The sequence below is a fragment of the Stenella coeruleoalba genome (assembly GCF_951394435.1).
Source record: "Stenella coeruleoalba genome assembly, chromosome: 20".
NCBI lineage: Eukaryota > Metazoa > Chordata > Mammalia > Artiodactyla > Delphinidae > Stenella > Stenella coeruleoalba.
In genome coordinates, this window is record NC_137166.1 from 41,132,408 (window position 1) to 41,151,885 (window position 19,478).

Below are 19,478 nucleotides of genomic sequence, written 5' to 3' on the forward strand. Positions count from 1 at the left end.
CATTCTTGAATTACAAAGCAATTTATATTTTCTTCATGTATCAGCACCATGATATCTAAATTTTAGAATCTATATATTTTTTTGAATTTCTGAACTTTTTATACAGCAGGTTCTTATTAGTTATCCATTTTATACATATTAGTGTATACGTGTCAATCCCAATCTCCCAGTTCATCCCACCACCACCAGCCACCACCCTCCACCCCCACCCCGCCACTCTCCCCCCTTGGTTTGTTCTCTACATCTGTGTCTCAATTTTAGAACCTATATTTTAATATTTTTCTTATTTTTAGATTTTCCCTGGCTATTTTGACTAGTTTGTTCTTCAATATGAACTTTATAATCAACTTGTCGAACTCCAGGAAAAAAAGTTAGATGGTGTTTTTTATTGCGATCTCATTAAACATCTAAATTAATGATGCTGAGTTTCCCTATCCAAGAACATGATGGATTTCCTTTTGTTCAAGTTACCTTTTCTGTCTTTCAGGAGAATTTTACTTTTCTACTGTGATGTCTAACCTCTTGTTAAGTTTATGGCTAGGTGTTTTTTGGTTTGGGGATGAGTTGTTCTCTTCCATTATCTTTTAACTGGATATCGTTTTATAAATGAAGGCTATTGATTACAGTGTGTTAGTTTCATGTCATATTACTTCACTATATTTTCTTATAGTGTTTTCTTTGATCCTTTTGGGTTTTCCAGATGTACAGTTTTATTTTCTTTGAAAGGAGAAAGTTAGACTTTTGAAAGTCTTTTCTAATTCTTATGCTCCACATTGCTTTCTCTTGTTTAATTGCCTTGCTGATATCTTCAGAACAGTGTTAGCTGACAGCAGAAATAGAAGGAAGGCTTTTTTTTTTTTTTTCTGCGGTACGCGGGCCTCTCACTGCTGTGGCCTCTCCCGTTGCAGAGCATAGGCTCCGGACGCGCAGGCTCAGCGGCCATGGCTCACAGGCCCAGCCGCTCCGCGGCCGTGGTATCCTCCCAGACCGGGGCACGAACCCGCCATCCCCTGCATCGGCAGGCGGACTCTCAACCACTGCGCCACCAGGGAAGCCCAGGAAGGCATTTTTGTCTTCATCTTGGCAGAGATCTTTCTAGTGTTACCTTACCAATTAAAATTGCTTTTTTGCCATAGGGCGTGTTTGTGTGTGCGATCATGCCAAGGAAAAGGTTATAAATTCCTATTTGTGTTTTTATCACTAATGTATGTTGAATTTTATCTGGTGGTTTTTGGCAACTGTGGGAGGTGATTATAGGGGGTTTTACCATAGGTATATTAATATGATGAATTATGTCCCCATGAGTTAAATAAATCCAGTTCATTCTAATCTTTAGCCACCCTTGCACAGACTTGACTTAGTCATGATATGTTTTTAATAGAATTGGATTCTATTTGTTAAAATATCTTATTTAAGATTTTTATATCAATGTTCAAAAGTGAGATTGGTCTGTGATTTTCTCTTCTCCCCTTTTTTGTGCTATCTTTGCAAGGTTTGGTATCAGTGTTATAGTCCATAAAAATAATTTGAAAAATCAATAAAACATCCTGTAGCTTACCTTAAAAAAAAAAGAGAGAAAGCATAAACACAAAAATAAGAAAAAAAAATGGAGAAATAATCTCCAGAACACAGGAAGGTTTTTTTTTAAATCATAAACTATTTTGTACAACTCTATACAAATAAATTCAAACACCTAGATGAAATGGACAGTTTTCTAGGAAAATATAGTTTACTAAAACTAACCCCAGCAGAATCCGAATTCATGGTGAAATTCTAAAAATCATATAATCCAGTTAAGTGCTTTCTTTATGTTTATTAATTCCTTCTGTATCCTTTTGGTTTTCTTTGTTGTTCTTTCTCGTGCCCTTTGAGTTGCCTATTTAATTTGTTTTCGTTTTTGTTGATATAAGTAGTGTAGTGGAACTTCCTTAAAGTGCCGATCATAGATTATACGTCTTGTTTTCATTATTGTTACTTTTAGGAATTTATGTACTTTCATTTCCTATTTCCTTTTGGACCAAAATGTTTAATTTTTAAAATTAATTTCCTGTTTTATTGCATTATAGTCAGAGAATGTGATCTGTATCATTTCTGATTTTTAAAAAAATAAATGTACTTATTTTTTATTATTTATTGTTTTAGGCTGCGTTGGGTCTTCGTGGGTGCACGTGGGCTTTCTCTGGTTGCGGCGAGCAGGGGCTGCTCTTTGTTGCAGTGCACGGGCTTCTTATTGTGGTGGTTTCTCTTGTTGCAGAGCACGGGCTCTAGGCGCGGTGGGCCTTAGTAGTTGTGGCACGTGGGCTCACTATTGTGGCTCATGGGCTCTAGAGCACAGGCTCAGTAGTTGGGGTGCATGGGCTTAGTTGCTCCACAGCATGTGGGATCTTCCCGGACCGGGGCTTGAACCCGTGGCCCCTGCATTGGCAGGCAGATTCCCAACCACTGCGCCACCAGGGAAGCCCCATTTCTGATTTTTTTAATCAGGGTTTTTCTTTGTGGTATTAAAGATTGTCAGTGGTCAGACCTGTCCCATATGCACTATGTTTGCTATTTGGGGGATTCAGAATTTGAAATGAATCTCTAAGATATACCTTGTTATGTTTTTATAGATCTGCAGTCACTTTTACTAGTGATGTGCCTGGATCTGTCTTGTTCTCAGAGAGATGTTTTAAAGTCTCCTATTAGTGTGTGTGTCTGTTTCTCCTTGTATTTCCTATAGTTTGTTTTGTAAAAGTAATTACTGTGTGGTGTGGTGAATGGGTTTTCATAACTGTTATCTCTTTATTGTGAATTTTAGCCTTTTGCATTACTAAATGGTCTTTGTCTTGTGTTTCGGGCCTGAGTGCTTGTCTGATAAGATCACAACCCCTGTTTTCTACGTATTTTCATTTGCTTGATTTTTCTTTGCCTATCCTTTTACTTTGCATTTTTCACAGCTCTGTAAACCTGCCTGAAAATTTTTTCTTTTAATGGCTGATTTAAACCCATTTAAACTGAATAAGCTGGTTTATTCATACAACTGGTAAGTTTGGTCTCCATATTGCTTCATATTTCTATATAAAGTACCTTCGACTTACTGTCAGTTTTCTGCCCTTAAAGAGTGACATTCTGTGGGAAAACTCTTCCCGGGGCCTACTTCCTTTAAGTGGGAAAATTACCATGTATCACATGAAACCCCAGACTTCTAACCAGTGTTTTCAGATATAACAAAAAACAGTAAATGCATATATATATCCAACATGTGTTATACCTGGAAGTAAACTGCTTTAAAAATGACATCCTGGTGACCAATTAGTATGATTGTTAGTAAATGGTTACCTTTAATGCAATAACATGTTTCCCAACATCTGAGACACACATGCCTCACACTTTCCAATATGCCTCCATACGACTGCAACTTGTGTTGGATTTGGAATGCCATTTGAAACTTTCCTCACACACGTATTAAAAATATTGTATTGCATTTGGGGAATTTAAATATTCTTTTTTTCCATATAACTATCCATAACTATCAACTAGAAATAAGAATATTAAGAGATTCATAGATTCTATAAAGTTTGGGGATGTTAAAAATCAATAAGCAAAAAACAGTAACAACAAAAAACCCTAATAAGCATTCTACTGGGAAAATGTCAACCAGGAAGATATTCTCATTTGTTTCCCTATTCGAGTCTTTATATATAGGTTCTTTTATGATATGGTTTCGTGGATGTGTTTGTGTGTGGGTATGTGTGTTGGATATATCTATCTATAAACACTGTTTTTGTTCTGAGAGTTACCATTATAAATAGTAGGTATTAATACCTTTGTCTCCTCTTTTTTAGATATTATCTATAATAAGCAGTAATGAAATAAGCTAGGATTTCTTCTCTTTCCCCCCAGCATCTAATTTTAAATCGTATCCAAAGGCAGTTTCCCTGAGATACTTTCCTTAACTGGCATACTTTCATATGCTTTCTCTCCCATTTTTGTTGTATTATGTTGTCAGTGCTTAATATTTATATACTGTTTTGCTATCTTTATCTCCCATCATTTAGTCTTAGTTCTTTAATTAAATATATTCATCTTATGCCAATGGCTTTTTGGTTTCTAAAGCTCATTCTCTAGCGATTCCTTAGGTCTCATGTAACAATATATGCTTTGAGTTACTTCGTTGGTAACTTTATTCTTCAAGGTCAATTTGACTGGATATAAAATACTTGACTTACATTTTTTCCCTTGAATATCTTAAATAAGTAAGTTGCCCACAGTCTTACAGCATGAAGTGTAGCTGATGAGAAGTCTGATGCCTGTATTATTTCCTTTCCTTTATAAGCAAATTGAGGTGAAGGAGGACAGGAAAGGGGAAGTGGATATACCCAAAGCCTTTTTTTTTTTTTAAAGAAACTCCATAGTTTTATCAGGATGTATTTCTTTGTTGCCCAGTCTAGTTCGGATTTCCCAGTTACACTGTATGCCTTTCAGTGTGTTGGTTCAAGTTTCCCCTCCTTTTGTGGTCTCCCCTCCCACCTTCCCTCACACTTCAAGAAGTGTTTCTTGAATCATAGCTTTTAAGCTGTTGGCGGGAATGTAAACTGATAACAGCCTCTATGGAGAACAGTATGGAGGTTCCTTAAAAAACTAAAAATAGAATTACCATATGATCCAGCAATCCCACTACTGGGCATATACCCAGAGAAAACCACAATTCCAAAAGACACATGCACCCCAATGTTCATTGCAGCACTATTTACAATAGCCAGGTCATGGAAGCAACCTAAATGCCCATCAACAGACGAATGGACAAAGAAGATGTGGTTCATATGTACAATGGAATATTACTCAGCCATAAAAAGGAATGAAATTGGGTCATTTGTTGAGACGTGGATGGATCTAGAGACTGTCATACAGAGTGAAGTAAGTCAGAAAGAGAAAAACCAATATCGTATATTAACGCATATATGTGGAACCTAGAAAAATGGTACAGATGAACCGGTTTGCAGGGCAGAAATTGAGACACAGATGTAGAGAACAAATGCATGGACACCAAGGGGGGGAAGTGGTGGGGAGGTGGTGGTGGTGGTGTGATGAATTGGGCGATTGGGATTGACATGTATACACTGATGTGTATAAAACTGATGACTCATAAGAACCTGCTGTATAAAAAGATAAATAAAATTAAATTTAAAAATTAAAGAAAAAAGAATTCTGTTACTTTCATTTTCTTCTTCAAGGACTCCGGTTATACATATGTTAATCTCTTTTTTTTCTTCCTGTCTCCTTACTTCATTATTTTCTCTCAAATCCTTTTTGCTTCTGTTTGAGAGATTTTGCGCAGATTAAGAATCTGTGCTGCCGTAATGACTTTGCCTGCCTGATGCCCCGGTTGAGGTGGAGCTGCCTGATGCCAGCAGGCTGCTCCACGCCTTCTCTGACTCCAGCAACTTGGTGATGGTCAAGCTACTGTGCCAGAAAGACTTTTAACCAGATTTGTGAAACAACGTTCCGAAGCTAAAGACATTATCTTTATTCTTGCACTAGTTACTGAAGCCCTCTTCTTGCCTACCTTTTTCTTACATCTTCACTTGTTATCATAAGAATAAACAGCACAGGTTTTTTAAAAAAGCAAACCAAAAAATCCTGTAACATAATCAAAATAAAATACATCCTTCTTCCTCGTTGGTATATGGACCCACACCAGCCATGGTGGGAGGTGGGGAGGAGCCCAAAACAGACTGCAAACACGGACCGTTAGTGGTTGCATGCGTAGGAATGGGTCTGGGCCAGAATCAGAAGTCCCCATCGGTCGACGGAAAGTGTATTCCTGAGGGGTCCCGGAACTCTCAGAACTGGACATCTCACTTTGGTTAGAGAGACAGGTCACAGGTATTGTTGATAACTTTAATAAATTATGAGATGAATGACTGGATCGTAATCTATAATATGAAATGAACTGAAGAGCAAACTCCACTCTAAAGTATGATGTCCAAGAGAAGAGTCAGGTTGAAAATAGAAAGCATGCTCCTAGAAGTTAAAATAGTTACCTCTGCCTGGTTCATTTCAGAAAATCAAAGCCACTTGTGACATCTGGGGAACTAAACCTACCTTGATAGGCCTTTTCAGTTCTTTCCTCGTGAACCTCATCACAACTAGTCCAAAGATCGTCAAGCCATAAAACAGCCATGCAGCAAAACTGAAGTAATTGACTAATGAGTTTATGTCACCAGGGATGATATAAATGATCGCTATGATACCCTAGAAGAAAGAAGAAGGAGTTTTTAGGTCACTCGTACATGAAAACATGAACCTTATCACTTCACAAAAGATGGAAGAAGCCGTTTTTTTCTGTGGATAAACACTTTAATGTGAAAGAAAACTCGTATGTATCCCATTATATTTGGGGTTAAACCAGACTGGTGCTATGACAGCTCTTCGAGGTGTGACGGAAAGGACTTGGAAAATTTGTAGCTCTTTTAAGCAGGGGAGAAACAAAATGTGTATGTATATTGCACCAGCTTCCTAATTATGAACTTTCCTTCCAGAGAGTTTTCATTGGGGGAAAGGGCCCTGCACCATAAAACCCAGGCTGTCTAGGTCTGGTCTTGACTGCGTTAGCTGCAGGGTCCTAGACTTGTAATTCCAAGGGCCTTGTAATTCTGGGTCCTTTTTCTCATCTTCAAAGGGAGTAGGCTGACAGAGAATAAGGGCTCCCTCTGGGGGTGGGAGGAAGAATCTGGCCCTGAGGCTGGGGTGTGGATGGTCCAGAGGTGCCCAAAACAGTTGCATACAGCCAAGGACTATCCCTCACTGAGAAATTCCAATCAGAAGATGTCAAACACCTGTAACTCACAAGGGTCCCATGACTTCTGAATTACTGGACCGTAATGAGAAGCTGTTGTCATTAGCCACCTTGTAAAATGCCTTATTCTCCTTCCTCATAAGCTAGTGGGTTTTTGTACAGTTTGTTACCAGGGACTCAGAACATACAAATGTACATGTGAGAAGTGTAGAGGGTACAAGCTCAGAAGATTCAAACAGTGTCTTTCGTGGATAAATTCAGAACAAGGAGCAGAAGTTGGGTAAATTATTTGAATTGTTTTGAACTTTTTTATATACCTCTTTATATAACTGAGGGCTGGGGGAACCTGGGTCATTTGAAAATCACTGAGCTTAGTGATCAAGTTTACTTCATCATCCAAACTGAGGGACCCTCTGCCTTAAGGGGGTGTTTTGTGGCAGAATTCATACTTACATAAAAGATGATGGCAGGGGCTGGAGTGAGGCGCTTGACGCTAACATAAGAGAGCACTTTAAGCATGTGGCCTTCCCGGCCTGCAACGTAAACAAGTCTGAAAGGGCAGTAATAAGGAAGTCAGTCGATGAGGGTGAAGGCTGCTGTATGATCACCGAGCAAGTGTGTCCTGAGCATCACGACCCAGGCCACAGAGAAAGGGACTGAGTTATGACCCTGGTGTCTTTTCAGGTAGGAGTCTAGCCTCTTGAGATGACTGCGTTTTGCAGAAGTAAGTGAGGTGATTAAATGCATCTTAGAGGAATGCATCCTGGTGCAGTGGGGTCACCTGTGGGGGTGGGGTGGAGTGGGAGATTGAGGAGCCCCTTTCAAGGAGGAGGTACCTGATCTGAGTACTGAGATTTATGCAAGAAACAAATGTAAAAACTAGTCAAAGGCCTATGGACCTCAGTGCTTGGAGCACCTGACAGAAGCCAACACAGACATGCCTTGCACTTCCTAAACCCAAAGTCTGTATTTTTAAAAAATCAGAAAATCAAGGGTGAGTCAGCAGATGCAAACAAATGGCTGAGCCACCCCGTCCACCCCCCAAGAACTTCTGATGATTCAGGAATCTGAAAAGCTATCTATCTTTAAAATGGTAAAGGAAAAGGAAAGGAGAGCTAAAGAGAATTCCTAAGGAAACAAAAAGTTACTTTAATTAAAAATTTAATCAACAACAGACAAATATACAAGTGAAAAAAGTAAAAGCTAGACTGAATATGAAGCATAGAGAAGCAGAAAATGTAGACATGAAATTAAGAGAAGAAACCTAGGAAGAAGCTCAAGTATATTGAATAGAGTAAGAAATTCAAAGAAGAGCACAGAGCCTTTACACAATCAAAAAACACTGAGCCTTCAAACTGAATCCTGTTCTAGACAAAAACATACCCAGATATAAACATTAGAGTGGAAGGGAAGAAAATTTAAGCTACTGAATTTAAAAGATAGCTACAAAATTAGGGCAATCAGAACAACAGCCATGGCATGAGAAACACTTTCAAAGTGATGAGGGAAAATTGATTTGACTTTCAGATTAGAATACTACACAGCTAAACTATCATTCAAGACTACTGGCAAAATACATTTGTAGATAATAACTGTGAGACATTTACAGTTCTTCAGTCCTTGTTGGAAACTATTAAAAAATCTACAACCAAAGAGGGCACTGAACTGAGAAGGAATTGATTGAAGAAGCAACATTAAGGAAATAGCAGTAAAGCACATTTGGTATGTATGTAAGTATTGGATTTTTTGTTTCTGTCATGATGGACTTTTTTTGGAGGGTTGGTTGGGATTATAAACAAGGTGTAGCTGATACGCTAGATGATATGAAAGGGAGAGCCCTTGCGAGAGAGGGAAGAGAACTGAGATAGGCTCTACTAGGTATTCATGTTAAATTTTAAAGGTAATTGCTAAAAGAATAGAAATATAACTTCCATCCACATCAGCAGAAGAAAAAAAAAGGAATAAAGGACAGTTGATGGTTAATAAATCAGGGTAAGATTTTTTTAAGCCAAGAAAACACAAAGGAATACGTTAGAAATTAATCCAGCAGTAATCACATCCAGTGTGATCAGATTCCACTTGCCCAGCTGGAGACTCTCCGGTTGGGTTTGTTGAAAGAGACACAAGCCACAGCCCATGACACTGAGAAGCAGACAATAAAAGGGATGGGACATGTTACCAAAAGTAGCAGCCTTAAAGACAGCTGATTCAGCAATATCAGTATCAGAATTTAAGGCAAAAGAGGGAGCATTCCTACTGAAAAAGAGAACAGTCAGAAGATATAAAAAACAGAAGCCCTTGCAAATATACAGTAAAGGTAGAAGATCAACCATGTACAAAGCTAGTAGGAAGGTTAAAAGACAAAAGTAGTAAAACCATCTATATCCACAATAAGCAGTTAAAGAATACACAAAACAATTAGATGTAAAACACGTCAAAAACAGTAATCGTAAGGGGAGGAATGTACAAATGCAGGGTTGTTAAATGCATCTGAAATTAAGAGATCAGCAACTTAAAACAATCATATATATATAGTTTGCTATATATAAACTTCACATAAATACAAACCAAAAATCTATACTAGATACACACATAAAAAAGAAAAAGGAATTAAAACATAACACTAAAGATAGTCATCTAATCACAAGAGATGAGAACAAAAGAAGGAACAAAAAAGACCTACAAAAACACCCCCCAAACGAATAACAAAATGGCAATAAGAACATACATATCAATAATTGCTTTAAATGTATATGGACTAAATGCTCAAATCAAAAGACACGGCTGAATGGATACAAAAACAAGACCCACATATATGCTGCCTACAAGAGACTCACTTCAGATCTAAAGATACAGATTGAAAGTGAGTGGATGGAAGAAGGTATTCTATGCAAATGGAAATCAAAACAAAAGCTGCATAGCAATACTTATATCAGACAAAATAGACTTTAAAATAAAGACTGTTACAAGAGACAAGGACATTACATAACAATCAAGGGATAAATCCAAGAAGATATAACAATTGTAAATAAATGTGTACTCAACATAGGAGCATCTAGATATATAAAGCAAATATTAACATACATAAAAGGAGAAAATGACAGTAACACAATAATAGTAGGGGACTTAAACACCCCACTTACATCAATGGATGGATCATCCAGGCAGAAAATCAATAAGGAAACACTGGCCTTAAGTGACACATTAGACCATATGGACAATATATATAGAACATTCCATCCCAAAACAGCACAATACACATTCTTTTCAGGTGCACATGCACTGTTCTCCAGGAGTGATCACATGCTAGGCCACAAAACAAGCCTTGGTAAATTTAAGAAAATTGAATTCATAGTGAGCATCTTTTCTGACCACAATGCTATGAGACAAATCAACTACAAGAGAAAAACTGAAAAAAACATAAACACGTGGAGGCTAAACAATATGCTACTAAACAACCAGTGGATCACTAAAGAAATCAAAGAGGAAATCGAAAAATACCTGGAGACAAATGAAAATGAAAACACAATGATCCAAAATCTATGGGATGTAGCAAAAGCAGTGCTAAGAGGGAAGTTTATACTGCCTACCTCAGGAAATGAGAAGACTCTCAGACAACTTAATTTTACACCTAAAAGGACTAGAGAAAGAACAAATGAAACCCAAAGTTAGTAGAAGGAAAGAAATCATAAATATCAGAGCAGAAATAAATGAAATAGAGATTAAAAAAGAAAAATAGAAAAGATCAATGAGGAACTTCCCTGGTGGCACAGTGGTTAAGAATCCGCCTGCCAATGTAGGGGACACGGGTTCAAGCCCTGGTCCAGGAAGATCCCACATGCTGTGAAGCAACTAAGCCCGTGCACCACAACTACTGAGTCTGTGCTCTAGAGCCTGAAAGACACAACTACTGAGCCCGCATGCCACAGCTACTGAAGCCTGCATGCCTAGAGCCCATGCTCTGCAACAAGAGGAGCCACTGCAATGAGAAGCATGTGCACCTCAATGAAGAGTAGCCCCCACTCGCCGCAACTAGAGAAAGCCCATGCACAGCAACAGAGACCCAACAATGCAGCCAAAAATAAATAAACAAATAAATTAAAAAAAGGGAAAAGATCAGTGAAACTAAGAGCCATTTCTTTAAAAAGATAAACTCCATAAACCTTTAGCCAGATTCATCAAGAAAAAAAGAGGGCCCAAATCAATATCATCATAATTGAAAAAGGAAAAGTTATCAGCGACACCACAGAAATACGAAGGATCATAAGAGATTATTATGAACAAGTATATGCCAATAAAATGGACAACCAAGTACAAATTAACAAATTCCTAGAACTGTACAATCTCCCAAGACTGAATCAGGAAGAAATAGAAAATATGAACAGACCAATTACCAGTAATGAAATTGAATCAGTAATTTAGAAAAGTCCAGGAACAAGTGCCTTCAAAAGTGAATTCTACCAAACATTTAGAGAAGAGCTAACACCTATCATTCTCAAACAATTCCAAAAAATACAGAGGAATGCTTCTGAACTCATTCTATGAGGCTAGCATCACCCTGATACCAAAGCCAGACAACGATATCACAAAAAAAGAAAATTACAGGCCAATATCACTGAACATAGATGAACATAAATGAACATAGATGCAAAAATTCTCAAAATATAAGCAAACTGAATTCAGCAACACTTTAGAAAGATCATATACCATGATCAAGTGGGATTTATCCCAGGGATGCAAGGATGGTTCAGCATCTGTAAATCAATCAGTGTGATACATCACATTAACAAATTAAAGAATAAAAACTATATTATTATCTCAATAGATGCAGAAAAAGCTTTTGACAAAATTCAACAACCACTTATGACAAAAACTCTCCAGAAAGTGAGTAGAGAGAAAACACACCTCAACATAATAAAGGCCATATATGATAAGCCCACAGCTAACATCATACTCAACAGTGAAAAGCTGAAAACATTTCCTCTAAGATCAGGAACAAGACAAGGATGCCCACTCTTGCCACTTTTATTCAACATGTTATTGGAAGTCCGAGCGACAGCAGTCAGACAGAAAGAAAGAAAGAGAATGAAAGAAAGGGTAGCCAAATTGGAAAGGAAGAAGTAAAACAGTGACTGTCTGCAGACAACATGATACTATACATAGAAAATCCTAAATACACTACCAAATAAAAATAAAAATAAATACTACTAGAGTTCATCAGTGAATTTGGTAAAGTTACAAGATACAAAGTCAATATACAGAAATCTGTTGCATTTCTATACACTAACAACAAACTATCGGAAAGAGAAATTAAGGAAACAACAGCATTTACAATTGCATTTTAAAAAAAGAATAACATACCTAGAAATAAACTTACCTAAGGAGGTAAAAGACCCATACTCAGAAAACTGTAAGACATAGATGAAAGAAATTGAATACAACACTAACAGATGGAAAGATACACCATGTTCATGGATTGGAATAATTAATATTGTTAAAATGACCATACTACCCAAGGCAATCTACAGATTCAATGCAATCCCTATCAAAATACCAATGGCATTTTTCACAGAACTAGAAAAAATAATTTTAAAATTTGTATGGAAACACAAAAGACCCCAAATAGCCAAAACGATCTTGAGAAAGAAGAACAGAGCTGGAGACACCACACTCCCTGACTTTAGACTATACTACAAAGCTACAGTTATTAAAACAGTATGGTTCTGGCACAAAAACAGACACACAGATCAATGGAACAGAATAGAGAGCCAAGAAATAAATCCACATGCTTATGGTTAATTAATCTACAACATAGGAGGCAAGAATATGCAATGGAGAAAAGATAGTCTCCTCAATAAGTGGTGCTGGGAAACTGGACAGCTACATGTAAAAGAATGAAATTAGAACATTTTCTCATACCATATACAAAAACAGACTCAAAATGGATTAAATACCTAAATGTAAGACCAGAAACCACAAAACTCCTAGAAGAAAACATAGGCAGAACACTCTTTGACATAAATTGTAGCAATATCTTTTTGGATCTGTCCCCTAAGGAAAAGGAAACAAAAGCAAAAATAAACAAATGGGAACTAAATTTAAAAGCTTTTGCACAGCAATGAAACCACTGACAAAACAAAAAGACAACCCACTGAATGGGAGAATATATTTGCAAATGATATGATCAATAAGGGGTTAATATCCAAAATATATAAATAGCTCATACAACTCAACATCATAAAAACAAACAATCTGATTAAAAAATGGGCAGAATAACTGAATAGATATTTTTATAAAGAAGACATACAGATGGCCAACAGACATGAAAAGATGTTCAACATCACTAATCATCAGAGAAATGCAAATCAAAACCACAATGAGATATCTATCACCTCAAACCTGTCAGAATGGCTATCATCAAAAAGACCACAGCAAATGTTGGCAAGGATGTGGAGAAAAGGGAGCCCTTGTACATTGTTGATGGGAATGAAAACTGGTGCAGCCACTGTGGAAAACAGTATGAAGGTTCCTCAAAAAACTAAAAATAGAGGGACTTCCCTGGTGGTGCAGTGGTTAAGACTCTATGCTCCCAGTGCAGGGGGCCTGGGTTTGATCCCTGGTCAGGGAAGTAGATCCCACATGCATGCTGCAACTAAGTGTTCACATGCCACAACTAAGGAGCCAGAAAGTCGCAACTAAGGAGCCCATAAGCCGCAACTAAGGAGCCCGCTGGCCACAACTAAGGAGCCCACGTGCTGCAACTAAGACCTGGCGCAACCAAATAAATTAATTAAATATTTTTTAAAAACTAAAAATAGAATTATCATATGACCCAACAATTCCACTCCTGGGTATATATCTGAAGAAAACAAAAACACTTCATTCAAAAAGATATGTGCACTTCAATGTTCATAGCAGCACTATGTACAACAGCCAAGCTATGGAAGCTACCTAAGTGTCCATAAACAGATGAACAGATAAAGAAGGTATGATACACACACACACACACACACACACACACACACACAATGGAATACTACTCAGCCATAATAAAGAATGAAATTTTTCTATTTGCAACAATGTGGATATAGCTGGAGGGTAGGTATTATGCCTAGTGAAATAAGTCATACAGAGAAAGACAAATACTGTACGTTGTCACTTATATGTGGAATCTAAAAAATAAAACAAACTAGTGAATTTAAAGAAACAGACTCACAAATATAGAGAAACAGACTCACAGATATAGAGAACAAATTAGTGGTTACCAGTGGGGAGAGGAAAGTGGGGAGGGGTTTAAGAGGTACAGACTACAATGTATAAAATAAGCTACAAGGATATACTTACTGTACGTTACAGGGAATATAGCCAATATTTTATAATAACTATAAATGGAGTATAATCTTTAAATATTGTGAATTAATTACTATGTTGTACATCTGGGACTTTTACCCGTGGGACATATAATATTATAAATCAACTATACCTCAATAAATTTAAAAAAAACAGGAGCCCATGAAACACAGGAGGCAAAGCTTGACAAAACCACTGTGAGAGCATAAGATTTGAACAGTCAAGGTACAAACTTAATGATAACATAAAAACCTAGAAGTTAGTAGAATACACATTATTTTCAAGACCATGGGAACACTTATAAAAATGGCAGTAAGCCACAAGGGAAATCTTAAAACTTCTGAAGAAGTAATATTGTAAAGATCACACTCTCTGAGTACAATACAATAACATTAGAAGTCAGGAATACACAGGCCCAAAAGACTCATTTTTAAAAACTACTTTTTGAACTTTGAAAAGATATAAACATAGTATTAATTCCCAGAACAAGTCAGTGAAACTGGGAGGAAAGGGACTGCTAGATGGAGGGGAGACTTAGACTCAAGATGATGCTGTGAATTCACTCTTTAAATTCCATCAGTTCTCCACAAATCAATATATAAATTCCATGCACTGAAGATGCAAGCACGACTTTTCGGAACTGGACAAAATTACTGTAAGTGCATCTGGAATGCTAAACAGGCAAGGAGAAGTCTGATGTGGGAGCACCAGTCCTACCAGATTTTCCATTACTGAAGCTGTGAAACATGTAATAAGTAAGATAATAGCACAGGAAAATATTTAGCAGTGAAACAAAGTGAATCAAGTACATTGGAATGATAATGCTGGATTTCAAACCAGTCGGAGAAAGGGTGGACAATAGGTAAATGTTTGGGGAAAAAAAGTGAGATTTATGCCTCACGTCAAGATGCTTTCTAGATTGGTCAAAGAGCTAAAGTAAAATGCTAGAAGAAAACATAGGTGGGCATTCTTGAAAGGAGAGAGGAAGGTCTGTTTATGTGAGATAGAAAACTCAAAAACCAGTAAGCAAAAATCTTAGATTTGACCTCATAAAAATGATATCCAACATAATTCAATATAGCACAAGTCCCTGGCCAACCCCCAAGCTGCACAGGTACATAACTATACAAAACTACTCAAAATGGATCCTATACCTAAATGTAAGAGCTAAACCTGATAAACATTTAAGATAAAACAGAAGAGAAAATCTTTGTGACCTTGCGTTGGGCAAAGGTTCTCAGATATGACAACGAAAGCATGACACATGAAAAAAAAAAAACCCTGATAAACTGCTCTTTGTCAAAGTTAAAAGCTTTGGTGTTCAAAAATACCACTAAGAAAATGAGAATAGCTCATAACCTCGGGGCTGCACGCGGGTAGGTAGACTAGAGGAAGGAGAGCAAAGCGTGCTGGTGTCTTTTTTTTTTTTTCCTTCCCAGTGCAGTGCGTGAGTCTGCGGGTAGCCGGAGGTGCGGAGCGTGGGGCCTGGCTCGGCCTCCCGGGCGCGCGTGTGACTGCGGCGGGTGCCCTCCTCCTGCACCTCCACGAGTTGGAGGAATGCAACGGGCGTGCTCCCGGGTTGCCGGGGACGCAAGCTCGTGCTCACCGCTTCAGCGGTCGCCCGTCAAGCAAGCACTCCAGTCCCCTGGGAGTTGGTCTTCGCGCCTCGGTGCGCCCCTCCTCACCCGGCCCCTCCCACCGACCTCCGCTCCCGCTCTCTCCTGGTAGCGAGTCTGCTTCATCCCTGGGGTCCCTGCTTGGGGGCAGAGAAGATGGCTGGCAGACGTCTGCTGTTGGGGGGCGACTTCCTGTCGCCGCCGCCGCCCCCGCCCCCGCCCGAGCCAGTGCTGGAGCAGTGGCGCTATAGCCACGAAAGTGACCGGCAGTGGGCTCTGCGACGCAGCTTTATCTGTCGGCACCTGCACAGCTATCCCGGCGCTGCCCTAGACCAGCTCCTCGCGCTCTCCGCTGCCTGGACCAACCACGTTTTCCTGGGCTGCAGGTACAGCCCACGCTTGATGGAAAAAATTCTCCAAATGGCTGAAGGTATGGATATTGGGGAGATGCCTTCAAATGATCTGATGCTGTCCAAACCTTCCAAAGGTCAAAAACGTCAACTCTCAACATGTGATGGTCAAAATCCTCCTGAAAAGCAAGCCGGTTCCAAATTCCATGTGAGACCTCGTTTTGAGCCTGTACATTTTGTAGCTAGTAGTTCAAAAGAAGACAGACAGGAAGATCCTTATGGCCCTCCAGCAAAAGAGGTAAATGAACAAACACATTTTGCCAGCATGCCAAGAGACATCTACCAAGATTATACTCAGAACTCTTTCAGTATACAAGGTGGAAATTCTCAGTATTGTGATTCATCAGGATTTATTTTCACAAAAGACCAGCCTGTAACAGCCAACATGTATTTTGACAGTGGGAACCCTGCCCCCAGCAGCACATCACAGCAGGCAAACTGCCAGTCAGCTCCTGAGCCTTCACCGTCACAGACATTTCCTGAGTCAGTGGTAGCCGAGAAGCAGTATTTTATTGCAAAATTAACAGCAACTATCTGGAAGAACGTTTCTAGTCCAGAGATGACTTCTGGATCTGATAAAATTAATTACACATATATGTTAACTCGTTGTATTCAGGCATGTAAGACAAATCCTGAATATATATACACTCCTTTAAAAGAAATCCCTCCTGCTGACATCCCCCCAAATAAAAAACTTCTAACAGATGGTTATGCTTGTGAAGTTAGATGCCAAAATATCTACTTAACTACAGGTTATGCTGGCAGCAAGAATGGTTCCAGGGATCGAGCTACTGAGCTAGCTGTAAAACTCTTGCAGAAACGTATTGAAGTTAGGGTTGTCCGACGGAAATTCAAGCACACGATTGGAGAGGACCTTGTGGTGTGTCAGATTGGCATGCCTTCAATATGAATTCCCTCCAGCTCTGAAACGACCAGAAGAGCTGGTGGTGCTGGCTAAAGAGGCTTCCAGGCAGCCGATTTTTAATGCTTCTGCCAAACACTGGACCAATTTTATCCTTATAGAAAATGCAAATGATGCGATTGGTATCCTTAACAATTCTGCCTCATACAACAAAATGTCTGTTGAATACAAATATGAGATGATGCCAAATTGTACATGGCATTGTCGAGTGTTTTTGCAAGATCACTGCTTAGCTGAAGGTTATGGAACCAAAAAAACAAGTAAACATGCAGCTGCTGCTGAGGCTTTGAAAATCCTTCAGAAAACACAACCCACTTACCCATCTGTCAAAAGTTCACAATGCCAAACAGGCTCTTCACCCAGGGGATCTGGGAAGAAGAAAGATATAAAGGATCTTGTAGTTTATGAGAATTCTTCAAATCCTGTGTGCACGCTCAACGACACAGCTCAGTTTAATCGAATGACAGTTGAATATGTCTATGAAAGAATGACAGGACTCCGATGGAAATGCAAGGTGATTCTAGAGAGTGAAGTCATTGCAGAAGCAGTTGGAGTGAAGAAAACTGTCAAATATGAAGCTGCTGGGGAAGCTGTGAAAACCCTCAAAAAGACCCAGCCGACTGTCATTAACAACTTGAAGAAAGGAGCTATTGAAGATGTGATTTCAAGAAATGAAATTCAGGGTCGCTCAGCAGAGGAGGCTTACAAACAACAAATCAAAGAAGATAACATTGGAAATCAGCTGCTGAGAAAGATGGGTTGGACGGGTGGTGGTTTAGGTAAATCTGGTGAGGGCATTCGGGAGCCAATCTCTGTCAAAGAGCGTCATAAGCGGGCAGGGCTTGGTCTTGATGTAGGGAGGGTAAATAAAATTGCCAAGGGAGATATTGAACAGATCATCAGAAACTACGCCCTCTCGGAGAGCCACACGGATTTAACCTTCTCTACAGAGCTGACTAATGATGAGCGGAAGCAAATACATCAGATTGCGCAGAAGTATGGTCTTAAGAGTAAGTCTCATGCGGTGGCCCGCGATAGGTACCTGGTGGTAGGTAGAAAAAGACGGAAGGAGGATTTACTAGACCAGCTCAAACAGGAAGGCCAAGTGGGGCGTTACGAGCTTGTGATGCCTCAAGCGAATTGAGATCTTACTAATTTATTTCGTAAATGCCTAATGAGGCAGATTCGTGGATTAAAGAAATGCTGCATGTTCTGGTTGCAGAGTATATTCATTAAGATGTTTCACCTTGTTCATTTCATAGAGTGCTTTATTAGATATTGGAACTTGAAGAATTCTGTCCACTTGTATTAGCTTAATCCAGCAGATAATATCGTGCGGTTACTGTTTGTGTCTTTGATATTGCTGTGTCCCTCAGATTTTCGTAGTTTGTACAAAGTAAGAACACATATCCAAATGGAATTTCACCCCAAGAAAGAAATTCCCATTTTAAAGGGCATAGCACAGCAATTTGCAACAATATGTAAAGTTGATATTGACTACAATAAAACTACAGTCTTAATTCCAGACTTAACTGAAGATGTCAGGTCATTTTGTATTATCTATTTTCATCTTTATGTGAAGCCAGTTATAGAAGGTTTAATAGTAAATTGTGCTGTACGTGTAAATGTCCTTACCAACTAAATGATGTAAAACTTTGTTAAAGTAATTTTAGTGTTCATTTATTTATAACTTCTACCATGTGGTTTCCAGAATATTGGAAGTGATATACTGTATCTTGTGATATATGAGTGTTAACAAATTCTAGTCTTCATGCTGAGAGAGCACTACTTGAGAGAGCAATTGAAAAGTTCCCAAAACTTTGATTCAGTCTGAAGAAAGGAAGCTGGAACTGTCTGTTCTTGGTGCCTTGCAGAGAGACTCGCAGCAACTCTCCGCCATAGCTTTCACATGATTTGGGTGTATAGCACATCCAAGGTGGCCACAGCTGTGGTGGAGCTTGGTAAAAGACTGAAGATACATTGGTGCTTTGATGAAAAGGTTAGCAGGCTGGTCCCTCTCTCAAAAAGCTTATTTAACCCCCAAAGCCAACTTTGTAACCTATTTAAAACTGCTATTTTCGCTTATTTCTGGAATGTAAAAAAAACTGTATAAAAAGGATTAAGTGTATGCTTCCTGAATAAAAAGGAGCCAAAGTTGATCAAAAAAAAAAAAAAAAAAAAGAGAATACAAGGCACAGACTGGGAGAAAACACGTGCAAATCAGATACCTGATAAAGGATGTATCTAGAATATATGATGAACATGTACAACTCAATAAGAAGATAAAAGGAAGCCCAATATTTTAAATGGACAAAAGATTTGAATAGATATTTCACCAGAAGATATACGAATAGCTAATAAGCACACAAAAAGATGCTCAGTATCATTAGTCATTAGGGAAA

The 19,478-nt window shown here is 38.6% G+C and overlaps 2 protein-coding genes across 2 annotated transcripts in view; one reads left to right on the top strand and one right to left on the bottom strand.

Moving 5' to 3' along the window:
- SLC7A9 (solute carrier family 7 member 9) overlaps window positions 1-19,478 on the bottom strand; it is a gene marked incomplete at its 5' end in the record, with an annotated part of 32,861 nt that overhangs the window by 4,960 nt on the left and 8,423 nt on the right. Inside the window, 2 exons of the mRNA XM_079907662.1 lie at window positions 6,085-6,234; window positions 7,232-7,328. Coding sequence (XP_079763788.1) covers window positions 6,085-6,234; window positions 7,232-7,328 — 247 coding nt within the window. The remainder of the gene's footprint in view (window positions 1-6,084; window positions 6,235-7,231; window positions 7,329-19,478) is intronic.
- LOC307178971 (NF-kappa-B-repressing factor-like) lies at window positions 15,301-18,220 on the top strand (the record flags this gene model as incomplete). Its single annotated transcript, XM_079907661.1, is given in 2 exon segments — window positions 15,301-17,052; window positions 17,054-18,220. Coding segments are annotated over 2 exon segments (2,319 nt in total). The 5' UTR covers window positions 15,301-15,900.